The sequence below is a fragment of the Hippopotamus amphibius genome, chromosome 16 (genome assembly GCF_030028045.1).
Source record: "Hippopotamus amphibius kiboko isolate mHipAmp2 chromosome 16, mHipAmp2.hap2, whole genome shotgun sequence".
Classification (NCBI taxonomy): Eukaryota; Metazoa; Chordata; class Mammalia; order Artiodactyla; family Hippopotamidae; genus Hippopotamus; species Hippopotamus amphibius.
In genome coordinates, this window is record NC_080201.1 from 60,409,312 (window position 1) to 60,431,832 (window position 22,521).

At 39.3% G+C, this 22,521-nt stretch overlaps 1 protein-coding gene across 1 annotated transcript; it reads right to left on the reverse strand.

Annotated features, from left to right (window-relative positions):
* Positions 1-6,147: 6,147 nt before the first annotated feature.
* On the reverse strand, positions 6,148-13,825 carry LOC130838147 (zinc finger protein 649-like). Its single transcript, XM_057710901.1, is given in 5 exon segments — positions 6,148-7,363; positions 7,365-7,710; positions 13,003-13,097; positions 13,353-13,471; positions 13,808-13,825. Coding segments are annotated over 5 exon segments (1,794 nt in total).
* Positions 13,826-22,521: the final 8,696 nt, after the last annotated feature.

The following is a 22,521-nucleotide window of genomic DNA, read 5'->3' on the forward strand; positions in this document are numbered from 1 at the left end:
GTGAAGGCAGTTTGATTGAAAGGATAGAAGCTAAGAAGCGCGACCATTTCAAAGAAATTCAACAGGGTGGGAACCCGAACCAAGCCTGGCAACAATTGAAGGAGAACCGACTAGTGGAATGCCGGCTGGGGGGCGGGGGTGTTAGAGGAAGCTGCATTTAAGGCCATTGATTAGAGGAAGGGTTTAGAGAACCGCTGAGGAAGGCGTTGGTCTGAGAATGGGCAGAAGGGCAGGATTATACAGCTGTTGTTGTGACTGATGTGGAGGAAAATGGAGAACACGGTTCATCAGGGGCCGGCCAAAGGGGCTGAGCCAGCGGAGAACCGTGGTTCCCCCATCCACGGTGGGAAGACCCGAAGGTGGGGCAAGGTTTTCCTTCCACAAAGATGGGGAATACTCTGAATCAAAAGCTCCGAGAAAGGGAAGTGATTCTGTTCAGTATTGAACAGATTAAGCCTCACTTCCTATGATTATACAACCTGGCTCAGAGAACCTGGAAAGTAAAGGGGTTAATCATTTATTGACCCAGTAGATGTTGATAAAATGCGTACTTTGTGGAAAACACAGATCTGGGTGCTGGAAATACGAAAGGTATAAAGGCAGAGAAAAATAACACTTTTTTGTGGAGGTGTACATTTTACTATTACTGACCAGTAATAGTAAATATTATGGAATGAATATTTAGATCCTCTCAGATTCACATGTTGAAGCCCTAAAACCCAGTGTGGCTGTATTTGGAGATGGGGGCTCCTAAGGTAAGGGTTCTTGGACTTCTTAACCAGTACAAATTGGTAAGAGGCCGGATAAGAAAATCAGGCAGTGCTTTATTGGGAATGGTGTTGCAGCAGGAGGGAGTGAAAACAAGTAATAGGTTCCCTTTCTTGGGGCGGGGAGCTCATCTCTTAAGTGGGGTGAGGGTAGGGTAGTAGGGGGGGAAAGCAGGAGGGGCGGCTTGGATGGTCTGCCCATCCCCTTGGTAGGCTGTGTGCAGGGCTCATGCACAGTATCCTGCTTTTGCTCTCAGTATCTCAGAAGAGGCAGTTGGGTTTGGGTCTTTTTGTATCTTGTTCATAATTTGCCCCAACTGCACATGCACAGCAGTTATTTTAGTCCCTTATAGTTTCTTTGTATTGCCAGAGGAGATGTTTGTCCAGGTGCAAGCACTGCAGCAAAGTGCCCCAGATCACAGCCTGCCTGACTACTGGTGTGCAGAATGTATAAGTAAAGTTGCGGGTTTGATTTCCTCATTATAGCAAGAGTGTTATGATGCCCACCTACAATGTGACCTACAGTGACTGGAGGGCAGACCATTGGACCAAGACTTTAGTTGCAAGCGTTAAGATCTAATGGAATTTGTTTCTCTAGGTTCTGGATTTGCTTGGGGCCTGTCACCCCTTATTTCCGTATGATTTGTCTCCCTTAGAATGGGAATATCTATCCTCCCTCTGTCCCACCACTGTATTTTGGAAGCACATACTTTACCTGCTTTCATGGGTCCAAAGCTGGAGAGGAATTTTGCCTCAGGGTGTATTGTACCTCAGGTCTCACCCATATCTGACTTAGATGAGACTTTGGATCTAGACTTGAGTTACTGTTGGAATGAGTTAAGACTTTGGGGGCTGTTGTGATGGAATGTATATATTTTGCATGCAAGCGGGACATGAATGGAGGGGACAGGGCCAGTGGTAGAATATTATGGACTGAATATTTATATCCCCTCAGATTCACATGTTGAAGCCCTAAAACCCAGTGTGGCTGTATTTGGAGATGGGGGCTCCTAAGATAAGTAATTAAGGTTAAATGAGGTTGTAAGTATGGGGCTCTGCTCCAGTAAGTTTAGTGTCCTTACTTATAAGAAGAGAAACCAGAAAGCAGTATCTCACTGGAAACTATATCTGCTAGAACCTTGATCTTGGACTTCTAGCATCTGGAACTATGAGAAAATTAATTTCTGTTGTTTAAGCCACCTACTCTGGTATTTTGTTATGGCAGCCAGAGCAATCTAATACAGTGGTGAATTACATTGTTTATAAAATTAGACAAATTTTAACCTACTTTGCATTCTTTGGATAAACCCAATGTAGTCATGAAGTTTATATGTTGCTTATGTGTTCGCTAGAAACCTGGGAAACATTTATGGAGTCGTGGTGGAAGGAATATGATTTTGGATCAAGCAAATTTAATATGGGCTCACTATGAATTGGTTCTGGCTTTAATGTGTGAGCTCAGAGTGGCTTTAACAGTTTGGTTGGTTGACTGAAACTTGACTCAAAGGTGGGCTACACTGAAGTTTAAATGCCAGAAATTCCTTGTTCCATATTCTGAAAACGATCCAAAAGTATATGGAGTTAGGAATGCTAATGTGGATTTATCGTGTAAAACCAGCTTACCCATCCCCTAAATATATATCCCAGGAGCACCTAGAAGACAGTCTCTTCAATGAAGCTGATCTGGCTACAGAAAATAGAAGTATACTATTATAAGATTCTGTTAGTATACACAGAGGTATGTATAATAATACTTATACTGACAAGTTAGTAATACATGCTGTAAACTAAAGGAACCACCTCAATAACAAAATTACGGGGAGTTCCCTGGTGGTCCAGTGGTTAGAACTCAATGATTCCATTGCTGGGGGCCCGGGTTCAATCCCTGGTTGGGGAACTAAAATCCCACAAGCTGTGCACAGTGCAGCCAAAAAAAAATTATGGCTTAAAAGCCAACAAGATAAATAATCATAAAACATATTCAGTTATTCCAAAAGATGGTAGGAAAGGGGGAGCAAAGACTAGATGGGATGAATAGCAAATTGCATGTTTTTAATCTGAACCCAAGTACATTCTCACATTAAATATAGATGATCTAAACACCCCAATAGAAAGACATATTGTCAACTCGATAAAAAAGCAAGGCCTAACTATATGCTGCGTACTAGAAAACCACTTTAAATATTGTCACAAATAGTTTAAAAGTAAACCATATTAAATAGACATGTAAAAGATGCAAAAAGAAAGATCTAAGTCAAATTTCTAGAGATTAAAAACACAATTTGAGAGAAAATAGAAACTATCCAAAATTATACACGGGGGTGTGCTGGGGGTGCTTAAAAAGCATGAACAGTTTTTTAACCTCTTTGTGTATGCAGTAGAAAATAGCAGTGAAGTTGATGGCAAGGCAAAAGAAACTCAAGTACAAAGAGAACAAAAGCTAATAAAAGCTTTTATTAAAAAGAGAAAAGCCTTCAGTTCTAGGCCAGTGGGGTAAGAGGTATCATTGTGAGGAATGCTGAGTGGAAATCTCTCAAACTGCCCTCTACTCTCTGATCAAGACAGTGAATGAAAAAACAATATTATAGGAGGGCTTGTAAAATTTGAAGATGTAAAATATATGATATTTTTTAAACCCCTTAACACATTGTTATAATTAACATGTTAACCATTTCTCTACCTTTTGATCCAATGGAATACAGTTATAACTGTTTATACAGTTATCATACTGTCCTTGTTTGCTCAATCTAGCATCGTCAGTTTCAGATCACTTGTTTGGTTTTCTCAGTATTGGTCACACTTTCCTGCTTTTATGCATGCTTGGTAATTTTTGTTTGGATGACAAACATCATTAATGTGTGTGCTCCTATAAATATTCTTTTTTTTTAATAAATTTATTTTTATTTATTTATTTATTTATTGGTTGCGTTGGGTCTTCATTGCTGTTCTCGGGCTTTCTCTATTTGCAGCAACTACTCCAGTTGGGACTTCTCTTCGTTGTGCACAGGCTTCTCTTTGTGGTGGCTTCTGTTGCAGAGCATGGGCTCCAGGCACATGGGCTTCAGTAGTTGTGGCACACAGCCTCAATAGTTGTGGCTTGCAGGCTCTAGAGCACAGGCTCGGTAGTTGTGGCCTGCGGGCTTAGTTGCTCTGCAGCATGTGGGATCTTCCAGGACCAGGGATTGAACCTGTGTCCCCTGCATTGGCAGGCAGATTCATAACCACTGCGCCACCAGGGAAGTCCCTATAAATATTCTTGAGGTTTGTTTTGAGATACAGTAAAATTACCTGGAAACAGTTGGGTCCTTTCTGCTCCTACTTTAGATCTCAGTTGAGCAAACCACATTGCTTATTGGATGATACTCAGCCAGTTAACAGTGAGTGCCTACTCTATGTCAGGCATTCTAGACATCTGGTATATAGGGGTTAACAGAAGTTCCCTAAGCAGTAGAAGTACTTGTTAGTTCTTCATGAAGCTTACAGTCTAAATTTTACAGACTATAACTTACACTCAAGACCTTGTATTTGAGCACAAACTCAGGAAGTTGATGTTTGTTATAACATGCTTTGTATTGAAACTAATAATGTTTATACATGACCTAAGAGCTTCATATATTCCACATTAAAATCCTTAAGAAAATAGAGATATTCTCTCCAAGTGATTCTAAGTTTTACATCATGTGTTAGTTTTGTTTTGTTTTGTTTTTAATCGTTTACAGTGCCATTAAGATAACTCATCTACTTACATGCCTCTACCCCGAGCTTCTCCCTAAGGAACCTGACCTCATGCCCTTCCTCAAATCCCAACTTTCCAGCAGTAGACTTGGTCTGAACCTTATGCTACATCAGTTTTATGCCAGTCCCTACTGACGTTACTCCTGGCTACAGCTCAGTAATTATAGATTCTGAAAATATTTGCTTGATTGGTTACAGGCCTGTAGTATTCCAGTCTAGACCCAGATTCAGCCCACACTTTCGGAGCTCCTTGACCTATTCCCAATCTGATTCAGTTGATCCAGCTCTGTGGAGTATGAGATACAAGGCCAAAGTAGATTCTATGGAGATCTGCTTTTCTCTTCCTCATGTGACACTCAAACATGTAAGACTCAAGAGTGCCTCTTGAGTTGAGAGTAAATGGAACCAAAGTAAAGGGATGGAAAAAGATATTCCATGCAAATGGAAGTCAAAAGAAAGCTGGAGTAGCAATACTCATATCAGAGAGTAAATGAAACCACCCCAGCATTCTTCCTGACATCCGTTTCCGTTCCATCAGTGAGGCACAGGGTAGTAGGGTTGGGCAGGGAACCCTTCCAGAGGGAAGAATGTAGCTGAATAGTTACCCAGTTTAGACTTTCATATTCCCAGGAGTCTGAGAATAATTTGGATAATCAGAGAAGGGGGAGAGCTAGTATGGAAGCAAGTAGAGTCATCTTAATTTGAATTCAAACTGCCCATCTTATTTTCATGTTTTCAGAAAAAAATTACCAAGAGCTGTGTTGGAATGTATTTTGCTATTTAATTTATAGGTTTAAATTACTAATTGTCCTTGGGCTTTCGGCTTATTTTGCAAACCTGATTTCACTACCTTTTCAAGTCTAGGAAAATTTTTAAATCACATTTATGGTGACCTTTATGGTATAATGCTTTGTCTTATTTATAAATTGAAGTTAAACTTGTCCAGGGATATTGTTACACTTATAAATTTAATATTCATTTCTTTTCTGAAGGAATTCAGTTGTCTGCAGTAATATTTAAACAAACTTAGAATCAAAGGAATTTGACAGCTAATCATCATATACTGGATGGGTATTGAAGATAATTTTTTTAAAAAAGAAAAGAAAAAGAATCCACAGTTGGGAGAAATGAATATAATGTGATAACCTTAACTATTAATGTGGGGTGGACTATCTCCTTTAAATTAAGGAATCACAAGCATAGTAACTAGGAATATGATTCAAGGTTTCCTGTCCAAAAATGTACATCAGGTATATTCTGTAATGTATAATGAAGTGAGAAATGGTATATAAAGCTCGCAAGTACTCCTCATTTTCATAGGCCTTTGCTTCACAAGAACTTTAATAAGATATTCCACAATTAGTGTGTCCACAGTGTTTTATTTGTATATGATTTCATCAGCTAATGGGTGGGGCAGAATGTACCACTGAAAACCCTTTTCTGTCCAGGATGAAATAACACCTATTGAGGGCAAGGACTTTCCCACTATCATATTTTTACCCACTATGAGTTCACTGATGACCTATAGTGATAACTGATGACAGGGTCTACCTCCCAAAACACAGCTTTCCTCACCTCTGCATTAAAATAATCAGCTATACATTATTGCTCAAGGCTTTTCCAAATAGAATGTACCAGCTTTTTCCTATGTGTTTTTTGTGACATAAAATAAGATGTAATTGACCACTGAAGGCATAACCATATTCATCGAGTTCATGAGGTTTCTTTCCTGCACAGACTCTCTGTTATCTCCTGAGGGTGCACATCTGGCAGCTGGCTGTTCTGTAAGGACTGCATTCCTATCTGCTAGGAGCCCACTGATGTTTAGTGATGTCTGAGGGATCACAGAAGGCATCCAAACAGTCACCATATTAACAGGGTTTTTCCCCTGCAAGAGTTCACTAGCATCTAATAAGCTGTGACCCTTTGCAGAAGGATATTCTACTGTCATTGAATCTACTTGTTTCTCTCTTGTGTGTGTCCTCTTACGTTTAACCAGGCATGACATGTGGGAGAAAGCTTTCCCACGCTCGTTACATCCATAGGGCCTCTCTCCTGTGTGAGTTCTTTGATGGACAATGAGCACTGTCTTTGTAGTGAAGACTTTCCCACAGTCACTGCATGCATAGGGTTTCTCTCTTGTGTGAATTCTCTGATGTTTAATGAGTCCTGATTTCTGTGAACAAGATTTTCCACAGTTAGTACATACAAAGGGAGTCCTTCCTGTATGAAATCGCTAATGTGCTATGAAGCATGCCTTTTGGCTGAAGACCTTACCACATTCAGTGCATCCATAGGGTTTCTCTCCAGTGTGAGTTCGTTGATGTATAACAAGATTGCCTTTCTGTATGAAACCTTTCCCACATTCACTACATATATAAGATTTCTCTCCTGTATGAATTTTCTGATGCAGAAGAAGCTGTGATTTTCTGGAGAAACCTTTCCCACACTCATTGCACACATGGGGTTTTTCTCCTCTTTCATTTCTCTGATGTATAATGAGCTCTGCCTTCCTGAAGAAGGCTTTGCCACATTCAGTACATTCATAGGGTTTCTCTCCTGTGTGAGTTCTCTGGTGTTCAGTTAGCTTGAACTTTCTGTAGAATGTTTTCCCACATATACTGCATACATGGGGTTTATTTCCTGTATGAGTCTTCTGGTGTTCAGTAAGCTGAAATTTCCTAAGAAAGGCTTTTCCACACTCACGGCACTCATGGGGCTTCTCTCCTTTGTGAGTTCACTGATGTTCAGTGAGCTTGAGCTTCTTGGAGAAGGTTTTCCCACACACACTACATCCATGGGGTTTCTTTCCTATATGAATTCTCTTATGTTCATTGAGCCGAGACTTCTTGAGGAAGGCTTCCACATTCAGTACATTTGTGGGCGTTCTTTATTTTATGTATGTCCTGCTGTTTAATTTCAGTATGAGTTTGCTCATGACTAGCATGGAGAAAGGCTCTCCTATCTCCATTAAACTCAGCAGGTTCCTTTTTGTTGCAGCTTCCACTCTGGTTGATTACATCTAAATATGATTTCAAAGTTTTCCCATGTAAATCAAATACATCATGATTTGGCCTTAAAGGAAAATAACTTTTGCTCTGATAAATAATATTCTCAAATACATCCTGTTCATAACACCGTTCTATCCTTTTTGGCATATTTTGGTTTGGCCAGTGCAGCTGCACATGATCATCCATTTTCTCAATTTCTAGGAAAGAGAACAATGAACCCTTTCATGAGTATCATATGGAATAAAACTACTTCAAAAATACCTTGGGGTGAGCTGGCTCTTTAATGGAAAACCTATGATATCAAATGTAAAAGAAATTCCAAGTACAAAAGTACCTTATCTTTTTAAAAGAAAAAAAATTCTTCAAAACTGTAGTTAAATATATATAAGATAAATTTTACCATTTTAACTATTTTTAAGTGTACACTTCTGTGGCATTAAGTACTATCACATTGTTGTACAACCACCACCACTATTCATCTCTGGTTCTTTTTCATCTTCCCCAACTGAAAAACTCTATATCCTTTAAACACTAACTCTTGTCTCTTGGAAATGGTTAAAGACACAGTAATATAAAACACCAAACAACCCAAAAGATAACAGCCATCAGTGTAAAACAGGGTAAATTCACGATAAATAAATATAGATTTGTCTGCTTTATACATAGGGCCCTGGGGACAGTTAGATACTTGTCACTGTTGGCTTCAGACCACAGAGGCTGGAGGGACACCCGATCCAAAATGGTAAAAGACATTCAACACATCCTTATTAAATGGCTACTGCCACATACCACGCATGGTGCTGCTGTTGAAGAAACACAAAAAAATTCTTTACTTTCACTGAAGCCATATTCTATGGGTGGAAAGGGAGACAGAATAAACAAGCAAGATAAGGTAGGCAGTTGCAAGTGTGACAGTGGTTTGAAGAAGCAAAGGAAATATCAAGAAGTGGAAGAAATCAGGATTTATTTGGAAGGAAGGATAAACAAGACTCACTAGTGGATCTGATGTAAGGAGAGGTAACAAAAGAGGGAATCAAAGTGTACATTAAGTATTTGGCTCGACCCATTGGGTAAGTGGGTAGTGCCTTTTGTCAAGATGGGGAATATTGCTGAAGTTCAGAATGTGAAGGAAATCAAGTACATTTTGAAGTATATCATCTTTTTTTAAAAAAATAATTTTTATTTAGTTATTGGCTGTGTTGGGTCTTTGTTGCTGCACACAGGCTTTCTCTAGTTGTGGAGAGTGGGGGCTACTCTGTGTGGGCTGCTCATTGTGGTAGCTTCTCTTGTTGCAGAGCATGGGCTCTAGGCACGTGGGCTTCAGCAGTTGTGGCTTATGGGCTCTAGAGCACAGGCTCAGTAGTTGTGGCACACAGGCTTAGTTGCTCTGCAGCATGTGGGATCTTTCTGGAGCAGGGATTGAACCCATGTCCCCTGCATTGGCAGCTGGATTCTTAACCACTGCGCCACCTAGGAAATCCCTGAAGTATATCATCTTTGCAGTAACTAAATATCCAAGTACAGACACGGAAAACCCAATCAGATGATAAAACTTGAGTGAGGCCTTGACTGAAGATAGCAATGTGGAAATCATCAGTATGTAAAGATTATTTAAGGGGACTTCCCTGACAGACCAGTGGTTAGGACTTGCTGCTTTCACTGCCACGGGCCCAGATTCAAGCCCTGCTCAGGGAACTAAGACCCCGCAAGCCACACAGCGTGGCCAAAAAACACCCCGCAAATCCAAATATATATATATATTATTTAAGGTCAGAGTATTGTATGAGATCACTTTCTGAGAAACATGAAGAATGAAAAAAATGAAGGCACAGGGTGAAAGCTTTAGTCATTCAACATAGAGTTTTGGGATTCCTAGAGCCTGTTGAAGAGACCCTAACATAACCATGCTGGTAGAGAAACAAGCAGACATGTATTTCAAAGAGGCAACTCAGAATGTTGGACATACAGGACATGATTTCAAGGAAATTCTACCAGGCTCTTGGGTGCTCATCCTGTTGCTAAAACATGCCATTCTTCTTCATTAGGTACACCATCATCAGACTCACTTTCGCAAACCACCAATCTCACATTATAACCTTGCATGGAGCCATGACACATTCTCATAACTTCCCACAGAAAGAGGGACATGATGATCCTGATGGACTTTCATAACAGACTAATGGGGCACATAGTCTTTTCTAGAAGCAGATTTGCACCAGAGATGGGAACTGTCACCTTCTTCACTATTCTGTACCTGTATGGATGTCATGGTGGAACTTTTCCCATTTCACTATCCTGATACACTAATCTCTCATCTTGCCACCAACAGCATCTTCTTGCTTAATCCTACAGTTATGTCTCTGCTGGCATTGGTAAGGGGTCCTGTAGGACCACCTTCATCCTGAATTAAGACTTGTGACAATTTTACCTTCAGTTTTTCTTAGAACATTTGGCTATACCTTATTGCTACAATGCTGCCACTGAGGTGAAAAATAAGACTACCTAGAGTTAACAATATACAAAACCTAATCTCCACCATGCCCCCTTTATTATTAACACATAAAAGCCACAGCAGTAAGCCTGGTGATGAAAGTTTACATTACCATGATGTACCCAGTTTATCTAACTTTCCACGCCACTAGCTCCCCAACAAATACCTTCAAGCATTGGTCTTCACGTGGCTGGTTTCAGGCCATTCTTTTGACAGTCCCCACATGGCCTTGCACATTTCCAGTTTCTTGCCATGTTTCCTCAGCATCTTCTTAATTCAAAACCAAGCTATTTTTCTTACCTAAGATACTTTATGATACTATCACTCTTCATTCTCTCTATACCACTTTAGGCTACTTTTCTTCTGAATTTCTAAAATAGTCTCTGTATTTACTATTCACTTGAATTTTGTATAGCCTTCAGTTGTATCAAAAACATTTCATGTGTTCGAAAGCTTAATCTGTAAATATTACATGAAGATTTGTCTTAGCTTTGCTCATAAAATCTTTGCTCTGAAAGACATTTGTTTCCCACTAAATTTAGTTTCTTCTATCAAAAATTCTTAGCATCCTCTTCCATCTGTTTTTTTTTCCCTTTCACACTCCATGTTGTGGGTTGAATATGTGCCCCAAAGAGATAGGTTTAAATCTTATCCCAAGTAGCTATGAATGTGACCCTATTTGGAATCAGGGTCTTTGCATACTTAATCAAGTTAAGATGAGGTCATAATGGATTAGAATGAGCCCTAATCCAATGTCTGGGGTCCTTCTAAGGAGAGAAGAGGGAGATTTGGCTACAGACACACAGAGACGTGCAGGGAGAAGGCCATGTAATGACAGAGGCAAAGACAGGAATGACGAGTCTACAACCTAAGGAACATCAAAGATTTCTGGCAACTGCCAGAAGCGAGGAAGAGACAAGAAAGGATTCTTCCCTTGACCTATGAAAGGGAGTCTGGCCCTATCAACACCTTGATTTCTAAGTTCTAGCATCTAAAACTGTGAGAATACATTTCTGTTGTTTAATGCCTCCCAGTTTGTGGTAATTAGTTACCTAGGGAATGAACATACCCCATTACCTGCTTCAGTGGCAAATTCAGTCTTTATTGTTCCAGAATCTTCTAATACTCTCCTCAAGCTGGATTGAAGTCACCAACAATCACGTCTCCCATCTGGCTTTCTGCTTCAACACCTGCCTATTCCAGTCTATTTTCTACCAATAGCCAAAGTGATACCTCTAAAACATAGATTATATCATGTCACTGCTATACCCTAAACCTTCTAAAGGTTTTCTCATTAGGAGTAAAATCAGGTGTTTGAAATGGATGACAAGGCCCTATGTGACCAACTGACATATAACCAACCCCCAGTTATGATCCCACTGACCTCATCTCCAGTCATTTTCCATTTTGCTCACTCTGCTCTATCTATATGGATTTCCTTGATGTTCCTCGAACACACTCCTGCCTCTGCTGTGAACTTCCTGTTCTCTCCACCTTTCACCCAGGAAACCTACTCATGTGTCTCATCTGTCTGCTCAAAGGTACCTTATATCATACAGGCATTCCTACTCCTAAAAGAGTGGCCCCGGGCCTCACCACCCACTCTTCCACATGCTGATAGATTGGTGTTTACAGCCGTTTTCACCACCAGACATAGTATCTGTGTACTTTTTCCCATTTAATTTTATTGTGATAAAATACACATAACACAAAATTTACCATCTTAATCATTTTTGAATGCACAGTTCAGTGTATTAAATGCATTCATAATGTTGTATAACCATTACCACTATCTGTCTCCATTAACTCTTTTCATCTTGTAAAACTTAAACTATTTTTGTTAAATTTCTGCCTCCTCCTCTTTGAGTGGGGACTTAGGTGTTTGATAGAAGAGAAATTTCCGTGTCATAGCAATATGGTCAGCTGGGCCTTAACACCATCAGACTGTGAGAAGGAAAAGAGTAGCTTTAAGGAGAAGAATCCAGCAACAAAATCTAAAGTTGAACTAAGAGAATGATTAGTTAACAAATACAAAAAGGAGCTACAGTAAGATGGGCATGAGGTTTTATGATTTCATTTAGGCTGGGAACTGAGAATGAGAAATTTTAGAACGGTCTTTCCTAATTAGACAAAGAACAGGAACAGCAGAGGCATTAAATACAGGAGCCCAGAGGGTAGAGAAGATTCAAGGTAGTGCCAGGACTTAAGATGTACAGAAGTACAAGAGAATCTCAATTTTAAAAAGAAGTTGGAAAGGCATTTTCTTGGAGGAAAGATGGTTCTAGTTTCTTACGCAAAAAGTGTGAACTCATTGCGAGTTGCATGGAGACAGGTTAAAATATATGGTACCAGCAAGTATATTAGTGTTAAGGGACATGTCAATTGGGAGTCTCCACAGAGAATGAGAGCTTCACACATTTGAATAAAGTAAGGTTTTACAGCCTATAAGATAGAGCGGAGGCTAACGACAGAACCTTTGAAGAAGCTCAGACGGGGGAAACAGAGAAGTCAAGCAAGCAGATAAATACACATTAAGAGACCACGTTACCAGGAGAGTAAGGCATCCGACATGCAGCTGGATGTCATGAAGGGAAATAAATATTTCCCAGTGGGGCAGGAAGGTGTATGAGTCAGGAGACAATTCAAAGTTTTCTCTCAGAAGAGAGACACGGAAGGAGGAATTTCATAGCAACAGATGTGAAAGAAACATAAAATTATACTCTGAGACGTGAAGAATGGGAGGATTTGAAAATCCAAGCAATAATCCTGGGGGAGAAGTTGACATCTAAGAAGAAATAAACAGAGATTCGTTCCAAGAAGAGATAAAGGGGTATATTTTCCTTTAAATTCCCGCACAGAAAAAGAGCTCTCATTTGAGGAAAGGGAAGATACATACATGGAGGCTGTTTCTGTATCCTCACCACTGGGATGCCTTCTGTAAAGGACTATAAAGTGATTTCCACAGCCTTCCCCCTCTTGCTGGTCCTCTCTCACTTACCTGGATGTGGCTCACTGTGAACTTTATCTTCTAAGGTCCATGGTGGTTCTCCTTGTTCCAACTTGGAGAGTATATCAGGTTTGCTAACTTGATACCTTGTTCATGGGAAACGACAAACGACTTAGGCTTATCAAATGGCACTAGGGATCTGTGATGCTGTGAGAATGGTATACTTTAGGGACTGCATAGTCTTCATGTTTGCAAAATAAAGGCTTTTCTCTAAAATGGGGAGAGATTATACCTTCTCATCTGGGGCCAGGGAGGGGACTGAAAAATCTACCACTTCAGAGCACCACAGACACAACAACACTTTCAGAAGCTGAAGGAAGAAAAGGCACCATCCAAGGGACCCAGGGGAGCTGTCCTCACCCACGGACACCAGGTTGCTATAGTTCACCAGCATCACGTCCTGGTACAGGGCCTTCTGATCGGGATCCAGGAGCCGCCACTCCTCCAGTGTCAACAATCCCTGAAACAACACAGTCCCTGTGTGATATGAGTGTTTCTCTCATTATTGAAATGGAAGGTGTGAAATAATAAAAAATATATATAATGTTCTCCATCCCTGGTTGCTGGCTTAGCGCATCTAAAACCCTTGTAGTCTCCTAAGTGATCAAAGCACTAGGAGCATCTGTTGTTCTAATATTTGGTCTCTGAATTCAATCCTAACCTGATACTAACAATTCAGGGTTAGCATCAGGCTCCACAGGCTAAAGGGCTCAGTCTCACAAGACTGCCTTCACTTCAGATACCAGTCCAGAGTCCCAGATTCCAGGTTCCCTGCACTTGTGTCTAGCTTGGCTACCAATTCAGGGGTTCCCATAACTTCCCTGCTAAGATTTGGTATTTTGCTAGAACAACTCACAGAACTCGGGGAAAATGTTATGCTTACTCTTATAGTTTATTATAAAAGATACAGATGAACAGCCACAGGAAGAGGTACACACAGCCAAGTCTAAAAGGGTCCTGAGTGCAAGGGCCTCTGTCCCTGTCAAGTTTGGGTGAGTCACCCACCCCCGCAAGTGGATCTGTTTGTCCACGTGGAAGCTCTCTGAACCCTGTTGGGGTTTTTATGGAGGTCCCATGACATGGGCACAACTGATTAAACCACTGCCTACTAGTGATAGAGCTCAGTCTCCTGCCCCTCCTATCCACTGAGATCAGAGGGTAGAGCCAGAAGTTCCAATCAAAGCTTGGTCTTTCTGGGAATCAGCTCTCAGCTCCCATCATGAAGCTCTCTAGGGGCTCATCCTGAGTCACCTCATTAGCATAAACTCACATATGGTTCAAAGGGGCTTGTTATGAATAAAGAAAGACACTCATATCTCCCAGGAAATTCCAAAGGTTTTAGGAACTGTGTGCCAGGAACCAGACACAAAAACCAAATTAAATATATATATATATAAACAAATATATATATATATATTTTACTGTGCCACAATGAGTCATCTATGAAATTAAAGGCAATAAGGAGGTGGGAGGTAATAACCAGACTCTTGGTGTGTGTGTGGGTTTATTCTCTTTCATTTTTCAAAATTTTATAAGCAATTTAACTTTTTCTGGTTAAATTTTCCTTATTACTTGATCAATGATTTCATTTTTAATAGCTTTATCAACTTGGGATTTTAAATTCAGTGTCAGTACATAATAACCATCATGACTCACAAAAATACTGGTACTTCATTGAGTGGCACAATAGCAGTACCGGGATTAGATATAATTGTTTCAAAGGATGATATTTAAAGTGACCAAACATCAATTTGATGATGATTACTTCACTAGTTTCAATATTTAGATGAGATCTTTTTTTCAATATAGTTCATTAATTTTATTACAATTAAATATAACAACATCTAGCTCTTTCCTATGTACACAAAATATTTAACTTTTTGGTCATGAAAAGTATAGTAATAACTAGATTTTGAACACAGGGAAGGGCTCTGTATTTTCTGAGATAAGGTAAAGTTCTAAAGCAAACTCTGTGGATCTCAACAACCTAAGCCATTACCAAACAAGAATTTATAACTCCCCGTGGCCAAATCTGTACTTAAGCACCAGTTCAGCGATCTGTTCACAGATGACCTTGAAAAATTGTGCAAACTTTCCATTTTCCTGGGCACTTTAGGTTTCATTCAAGGATAAACCCAGCCCAAAACAAGTGTGGGTATGTAAGTCACCAGGCTGTGGTCTTCTGAAAAACTGCATGCACTGAATTCTACTTGGTCTAGTCCAGCAGGGGACTCAGAATAATCATATAAGAAACAGCCATACACAACCTGCTTGTATATCTGTTAGAAGAATGCTTTGAACACAAGTCCACCACATCACCTCTAGAAAGAAACCATCAAAGAAATTTCCCAAGACTTAAGTGAAACAGTGACATCTCCTGAGGAAATAATCTGCCTTCTCCTCAGATTCAGTGCATATCATATAACTTACGATTCTCTGGTTGCAGTGCCTGACAGATGTGACATGCAAGTTGATGTTTTATGTAAGCAACAGGGACCTGCAGAGTCATACATCATATACCAACACTGGTCATGTAGTACGAACTCTATGAACAATATATACATGATTCTACTTCGTCATGGTTTTGACGGTACAGTTTATTTCTCCCCAGAGCCCATTTTTTCCCAATTTATACTTTTCATTTAATTGGACTGCTTTTTTCAGGCTTCTGGAAATCTATGAGGGAATGAATAAAAGAAACCACAAGTGACCTGAGCCTTTGTCATTTTCTTGTTTTGGGAAATGCCAAGTAACTGGGATGTTGTTTTTATTTTATTTTTTTGTCTCTTCTGGATCTGCCCTAAATTTCCTTTTTTTTTTTTAGAACTTTTATTGAGATAAAGTTAACACACAATAAACTGCATATATTTAGAGCGTACAATTTGGTATCCCAATCTCCCAATTCATTCCCCCCCAACCCTCCCCGCTTTCCCCACTTGGTGCCCATATGTTTGTTCTCTGCATCTGTGAAGAGTGAGTTCATTTGGGTGATATATTCCCTCTGGGCCCAGAAGCTGTCACTGTTGCTGTTCACTTACCTTAAGTCAAGGCCAGTACTTCTAACTGTCCCTTTATTTGGTGCCCCTGGGGCAATAAAACTTAATCTAAATGTGGTGAGGTATGCCTTCCTTCTGTGAAGCAGAAGTAGCATGAATGAGAAAGGGAAGATGGGAAAGGAAAACCAGCACAGTACAAAGCCTCAATGGCAGGAGACTTCTCACACAGACCACTTTTGGGAAGGAAGACATATAGAAGGTGAGGCTCTGGACATTTTTTTCCTTTAAAATCACATGTGTCCACATATTCCTTTGTAGTGGATTGAATGCTGGCCCCCTCAAAAGATATGTTCACATCTTAACCCCCATAGACATGTGAATGTGATCTTATTTGGAAAAAGGGTCTTTGCAGATGTAATTAAGTTAGGGATCTCAAGATGAGAACATCCAGGATTATCCAGGTAAGCCCTAAAATCCAGTGAGTGTCCTTATACCAGACACAGTGAGAAGAAACACACAGGGAAGATGAGACCATGTGAATACAGAGGCAGGTATCAGTTATGCTGCCACAAGCCAAGGAATGGCTGGAGAATCTGGCAGAAAGGAGAAGGAAGTGAATGGACGTTGGGCAGGTGTGCTGGAGGTCCCAAGGCCACACCCAGATTCAGTGATTACTTAGGACTCACAAGATTCATGATATAACTGATTCATTACCATGAAAGGACACAAAGTAAAATCAGCAAAGGGAAAAGGTGGCAAAATCTGGGGGAAACCAGGCACAAGCTTCCAAGAGTGCTGTCTCCATGAAGTCACAGAGGATATGCTCACTTATTAGAGACTCGGTGCCCATGGCTTTTATTGGGGGCTATTCCTAGGAATACATACCAAAATTCCAGAATCCCAGAGGAAAACAGGTATTTAAGACAAATCATATTGTTTGAAAGAAGACTTTAGGCACAGTGAGCCACTCTTGATAGGGAATAGTAGGGACCCTCCCAAAATCTAAGTTCCTAGATGCCAGGCAGAGCATCTTGTCAGCAGGCCTTTCCAAAGAGAACAGTCTCAGGCCAGCTATGTCAACTCTGCACAGCAAGGAACCAAGAGTGTCTGCTACAATGTCTTAATAGAAAAGTCATATTTAATCACCAAAATTGATGCTGAGAAAAATGTTTCATAAAAATCCAATATCTATTTCAAATTTGAGCCCTGGGTGGGTTGGGAATTCATTACTGCCTTAGCATGAAAAAACAAAACACTATAGTTTAAAAAAAGTACACACAATACACTACCATTCTCATCTGTTTCTAAAACACAAAACAAGAGTATGTGTTGTTTGTAGATATACACATCTGGTAAAACTATGAAAATATGAATAATATAAAACAAGATAGCAGTTACCCATGGGAAGAGAAAGGGGGAAATAGAAGATATGACTTAAGTTGTATTTGTATAGCTTTCAAAAAGAAAACCATAGTAAAAAACAAATCTGAATAAATCCTACATACATCCAGCCGAAAACCAGAGATAAAAGCACTCGCTAAGAGCAAGCGTGGGGGTGTGTGTGTGTGCATGCATGCTAGTGCAACAATACCATTATTTTTCACCACTGTTCTGGAAACACTCCCAATGTAGTTTGATAAAATTATCAAATAAGAATTACTAACATTAACAACAACAGCGGGCTTCCCAGGTGATGAAGTGGTTAAGAATCCACCTGCCAATACAGAGGACAAGGGTTCGATCCCAGCTCCAGGATGATCCCACATGCTGTGGAGCAGCTAAGCCCGTGTGCCAAAAAACAACAACAACAACAACAGCAACGAAGAATTACTAACATAATAGACAGAGGTCAATTTTAGTGAACAGCAGAAATAAGAGTTAACTGACCAGTTATACATGTAAAAATTGACAGCATTGTAGAGTGACATCAGCAAAAATGGTGGAGTAGAGACCTCTGGGGGATTCCTCAGAAGCAGTAAAAAAAACTGACAGAATCAACCTTATTGGAACTCTGGAAGATAGTCAGTGGTTTACAGAAACAAAGTGAACACCTGACCAGAAGAAAGGCCACTGAAACAGGACAGTTTTTATGGCATTCTAAGTCAGTCTTGCCCCACACCCATCCGTGGCAGACTGGCAGCCTGTGCTCCTGATGCGGATGGATACCTGGACCTGTAGGGAGCAAAGTAAATACTGTTCCCAAGGAATTGTTTGTTTTGACCTGTGTGTGGGCTCCCTGAATGACTGAGACAAGAGGTCTGCATAGAGTAGACACACCAAGAAGAACGTGAGCTTTCACCTTTGTCTGGTACTTAGGCTCAGCAGAGCAGGAAGAAGAGCCTAAGGAAGTGTGACAAGTGGCCTGGATAGGTTTGAAGGAGTGCCCCTAACAGAGTCAATATGCAAAGAACTTAAAAGCACTTTCCCTTTTTTTTTTCTTTTTTAAACTCAGAGAGCTCTACTCTGAGACACAAAGTTCAAACTGTCAAAAGCCAAAGATAAAGAGAGAATTTTCAATGCAATGAGAGAGAACCAACTGTCATATGTAATGGATATGAAATAAGATTAACAGCTGATTTCTATTAGAAACCATGGAGGTTAGAAGGCAGTGCCTTCTTAAAAAAAAGGGTAAAACTATAAAACTCTTAGATGAAAACATAGGCATAAATCCACATGATTTATGATTTAGCAACAGTCTTAGCTCTGACACCAAAAAATAAAAAGAACAAAAGAAAATTTACGACTTCATCAAAATTCAAAAGTACTCTGCATCAATAAGATGCTACCAAGAGTAAAAAGGAAGCCCACAGGATGGGAGGAAATATTTGCAAATCATACAACTGATAAGGGTCTAGTGAGCAGATATATAAAGAACTCTTACAGTTCAATAACAAAAAGACAATTTAAATAATGGACAAAAAGACTTGAATAGACATGTCTCCAAGAAATATAAAGATGTTCTTTTCATGGCACATAGAATGATGCTCAGCATCATTTGTCACTAGGGAAACAGAAGTCAAAACCATGAGATATCACTTTACCACTTCATACCCATCAGCATGGCCATAAAAATAAAATAAGTGTTGGCAAGGATTTGGAGAATTAGAACCCTCATACAGTGCTGGTGGCAGTGTAAAATGGTGCAGCCTCTGTGGAATATGGTTTGGCAGTTACCCTAAAAGTTAAATGCAGAGTTACTATATTACCAATTCTACTTTTAGTATACGCCCAGTAGAATTGAAAACAGGTATTCAAACAAAACTTGTACTCAAATATTCAGAGCTGCTCTATTTATGATAGTCAAAAGATAGAAACGGACTTCCCCAGTGGTCCAGCGGTTAAGACTCTGCACTTCCAATGCTGGGGACATGGGTTCGATCCCTGGTCGGGAACTAAGATCCCACATGCCATGTGGTGCAGCCAAAAAAAAACCAAAAAAAAAAAAAGTGGAAACAACCCAAATATCTATCAAAAGATGAATGAATAAACAAAATGAGCTGTATCCATAAAATGAAATATTATGCAGCCATGAAAACAAATAAAGTACTGATAGATGTTACAACATGAACTTTGAAAACAGTATGCTAACTGAAAGAAGTCAGAAATAACAGGCCACATATATGATACTGTTAATATGAAATATCCAGAATAGGCAAATCCATAGAGACAAAAAAACATTTAGTGGTTGCCAGGGGCTGGGGGGGAGACAGGAATGGGAAGTGAGTCCTTAATGGATGCATAATTTTCATCTGGGATGATGAAACAGTTCTACAACTAGACAATGGTGATGCTTGTACAATGTTGTGAATGTACTTAATGTCACTGAATTATACACTTTTTAAAAAATATTTTATTTATTTGGTTGCACTGGGTCTTAGTTGCAGCATGTGGGCTCCTTAGTTGTGGCATGTGAGATCTAGTTCCCTGATCAGGGATTGAACCCAGGCCCCTTGCATTGGGAGCTTGGAGTCTAAACCACTGTGCCACCAGGGAAGTCACTGAATTATACACTTTAAAATGGTTAAAATGATAAACCTTATGTTAAGTGTATTTTGCCATAAAAAGAAATTGATAGAATTATATAAAAGAAAATTGATGTCTTTGTTACATGACAGAACATTTTAGTGGAATATTTTAACACTGTATACTAAAAATGTTCAAATGAGTTATCACTGGTAACCAAAAATTTTACTTCTAGAAATTTCTGCAAAGGAAATAATGGCATAAGCATGCAAAGATACATATAGCTATAAATGTGTGTGTATACATACACACATACACATATTTATACATAAATGTGTACATATACATAAAGTATTATCTAGATCCAGCAATGGAGGACTGATAAGTATAAACTTTCAATGGAATACTGTGCAGCTATTTAAAAACATTCTATATTTAGTGAAAAAACATGTAGCTCAAAGTTATATGTAGCATAATTGTTTTTCTGCCATAATACAAAATGTATAAAACATAATGTCTGAAGAAAAATGCACTACCTAAAACTTGAGATTTATGTTTTATTTGAGGACCTTACTGAGGACTACAGCCTAGAAGGCAGGCTCTCAGCTGAGGAACTGCTGAGGTAAAGAGGACCCAGGAGTTTTGCTGAAAAAGAAACATGTAGTCAAACATCAAAAGATTGCTGCTATCAATCAATCAATCAATCAGCTAATCACAAAAAACCATATCTCAAGTTAATGACTTTAGTGATTTTCTATGTATAGGAAGATGCAAGAATCTGCACTCATTGAAATTATTCCTTAGATATGCAACTTAACAAGCTAGGACCAGTATCCCGTTTTTCCCCATCTAGAATTCCCTGCTGGGCGCACCTTGTGGGGAGGGCTTGCTGCAGTGACTGAAGGCAGGCAACATTCCTTGTTTACTGGAATGGCAGGTGGCATTTTTGCATGCATATATTTATACACAGAAACACCAAAAAATATCGATACCAAAAAGTTAATGTGATTATACCTAGATATTAAGTAGGTCATTTTATTTTAATTATCTTTTCACAAGTATGTAAAATATGTATAATAGAATATAATTTTATTGTTGCCTAATTATTACTGTAAGTTTATGGTCTTTGAAGTTTTCATTACAAAAAAATGACTGAACATAAGTCATAAATTTACAAAGTATAAAAGTACAAATATAGAAAAAAGGCAGCTGCTTATTTCTACCATGTATGTGCCACTAACCATTACAGTTTTATATATTTTAATTCCCTTAATTGACAGCAAACTTGAGAGTGGGACTAAACTTTTATTTGCACAAATGAAGAACAAGACTCAGGTTTAGTAACTAAATAAGTGTTCTGGACCCAATTCCAACTTGTGGTGGAGAGAAGGGGTTCCCCCTCCACGTCCACACCACGAAGCAATTCTCCAGATACAAGCTGTCTTCCCAGAGATAGCATTAGATCCCACAGGTTAAGGATGCAGTCCTACAAGACTGCCCCATGCCGCCCACCCACCACCATATAAGATGCCATTTCCAAATCCAGATTATTACCATACTTCTGACCGACTGGCTATAAATCACAAGTTCCTTCCCTGTTTTCTTCTTGGGGTTCAATTAATTTGTTAGAATGGTTCAAGAACTCAGAGAAGTATTTTACATACTAGGCTACTAGTTTATTATAGAAGATTATAATTCAGGAACAGCCTGATGGAAGAGATGCATTGAGGAAGGCATGAGGAAAGAGTATGAAGCTTCCATGCCCTCTTCAGGAGAGTCTCTCTCCCAGTACCTCCTCAAGTTCACCAACTGGAAGCTCTCCAGATCCCTTCCTTTTAGGTTTTCACAGAGGCTTCATTATATAGGCACGATTGAGTAACTCGTTGGCCATTGGTGGTTGATTCAACCTCCCAGACCACCCCTCTAATCAAATGGTTGAAGCCCCCATCCTTAGATGCATTCCAAAAGTCACCTCATTAACGTAACAAGAGGCACATTAATCGCTCTCAAAACTTCGAAAAGTACAAAGGCTTTTAGGAGCTCTGTGCCAGAAATGGGGATGAAGATCAAATATTTCTTATTAAAAATCACAATATCACAGTGATTCACCCAAGTCATCAGTAAGAGCAAGAATCCAGATTTCGAAAAGCCAGATTCATTTAATTCGCAAATCCATACACTTGTCACTGGGACAGTATTATTTGGAAATGCTCAGATCATTCACTGAAAATATAAAGGAATTAGTTAAAAAGCAATTGGTACAACACCAGTTGATAGAAATCATTAAGTATTCATGGGAAAGTATACTGATGTCTGAAATTTACTTTTTGAAATGGGCCAAAAAAATTTTTTTTAAAAAGAAAGAAAACAAGATGAGTTAATGAATGGAGGGTTGGATAAATATAGTAAAATGTTAATGGTACAATCTAAGTGGTGGATATAGTATATGTGCACTGTAAAATTTATTCAATCTTTCTGTGTTTGCAATTTTTCATAATAAAATTTGAGTACATAATTTCGTAATGAACTGTTGAGTTGGAAAAAGCTATTG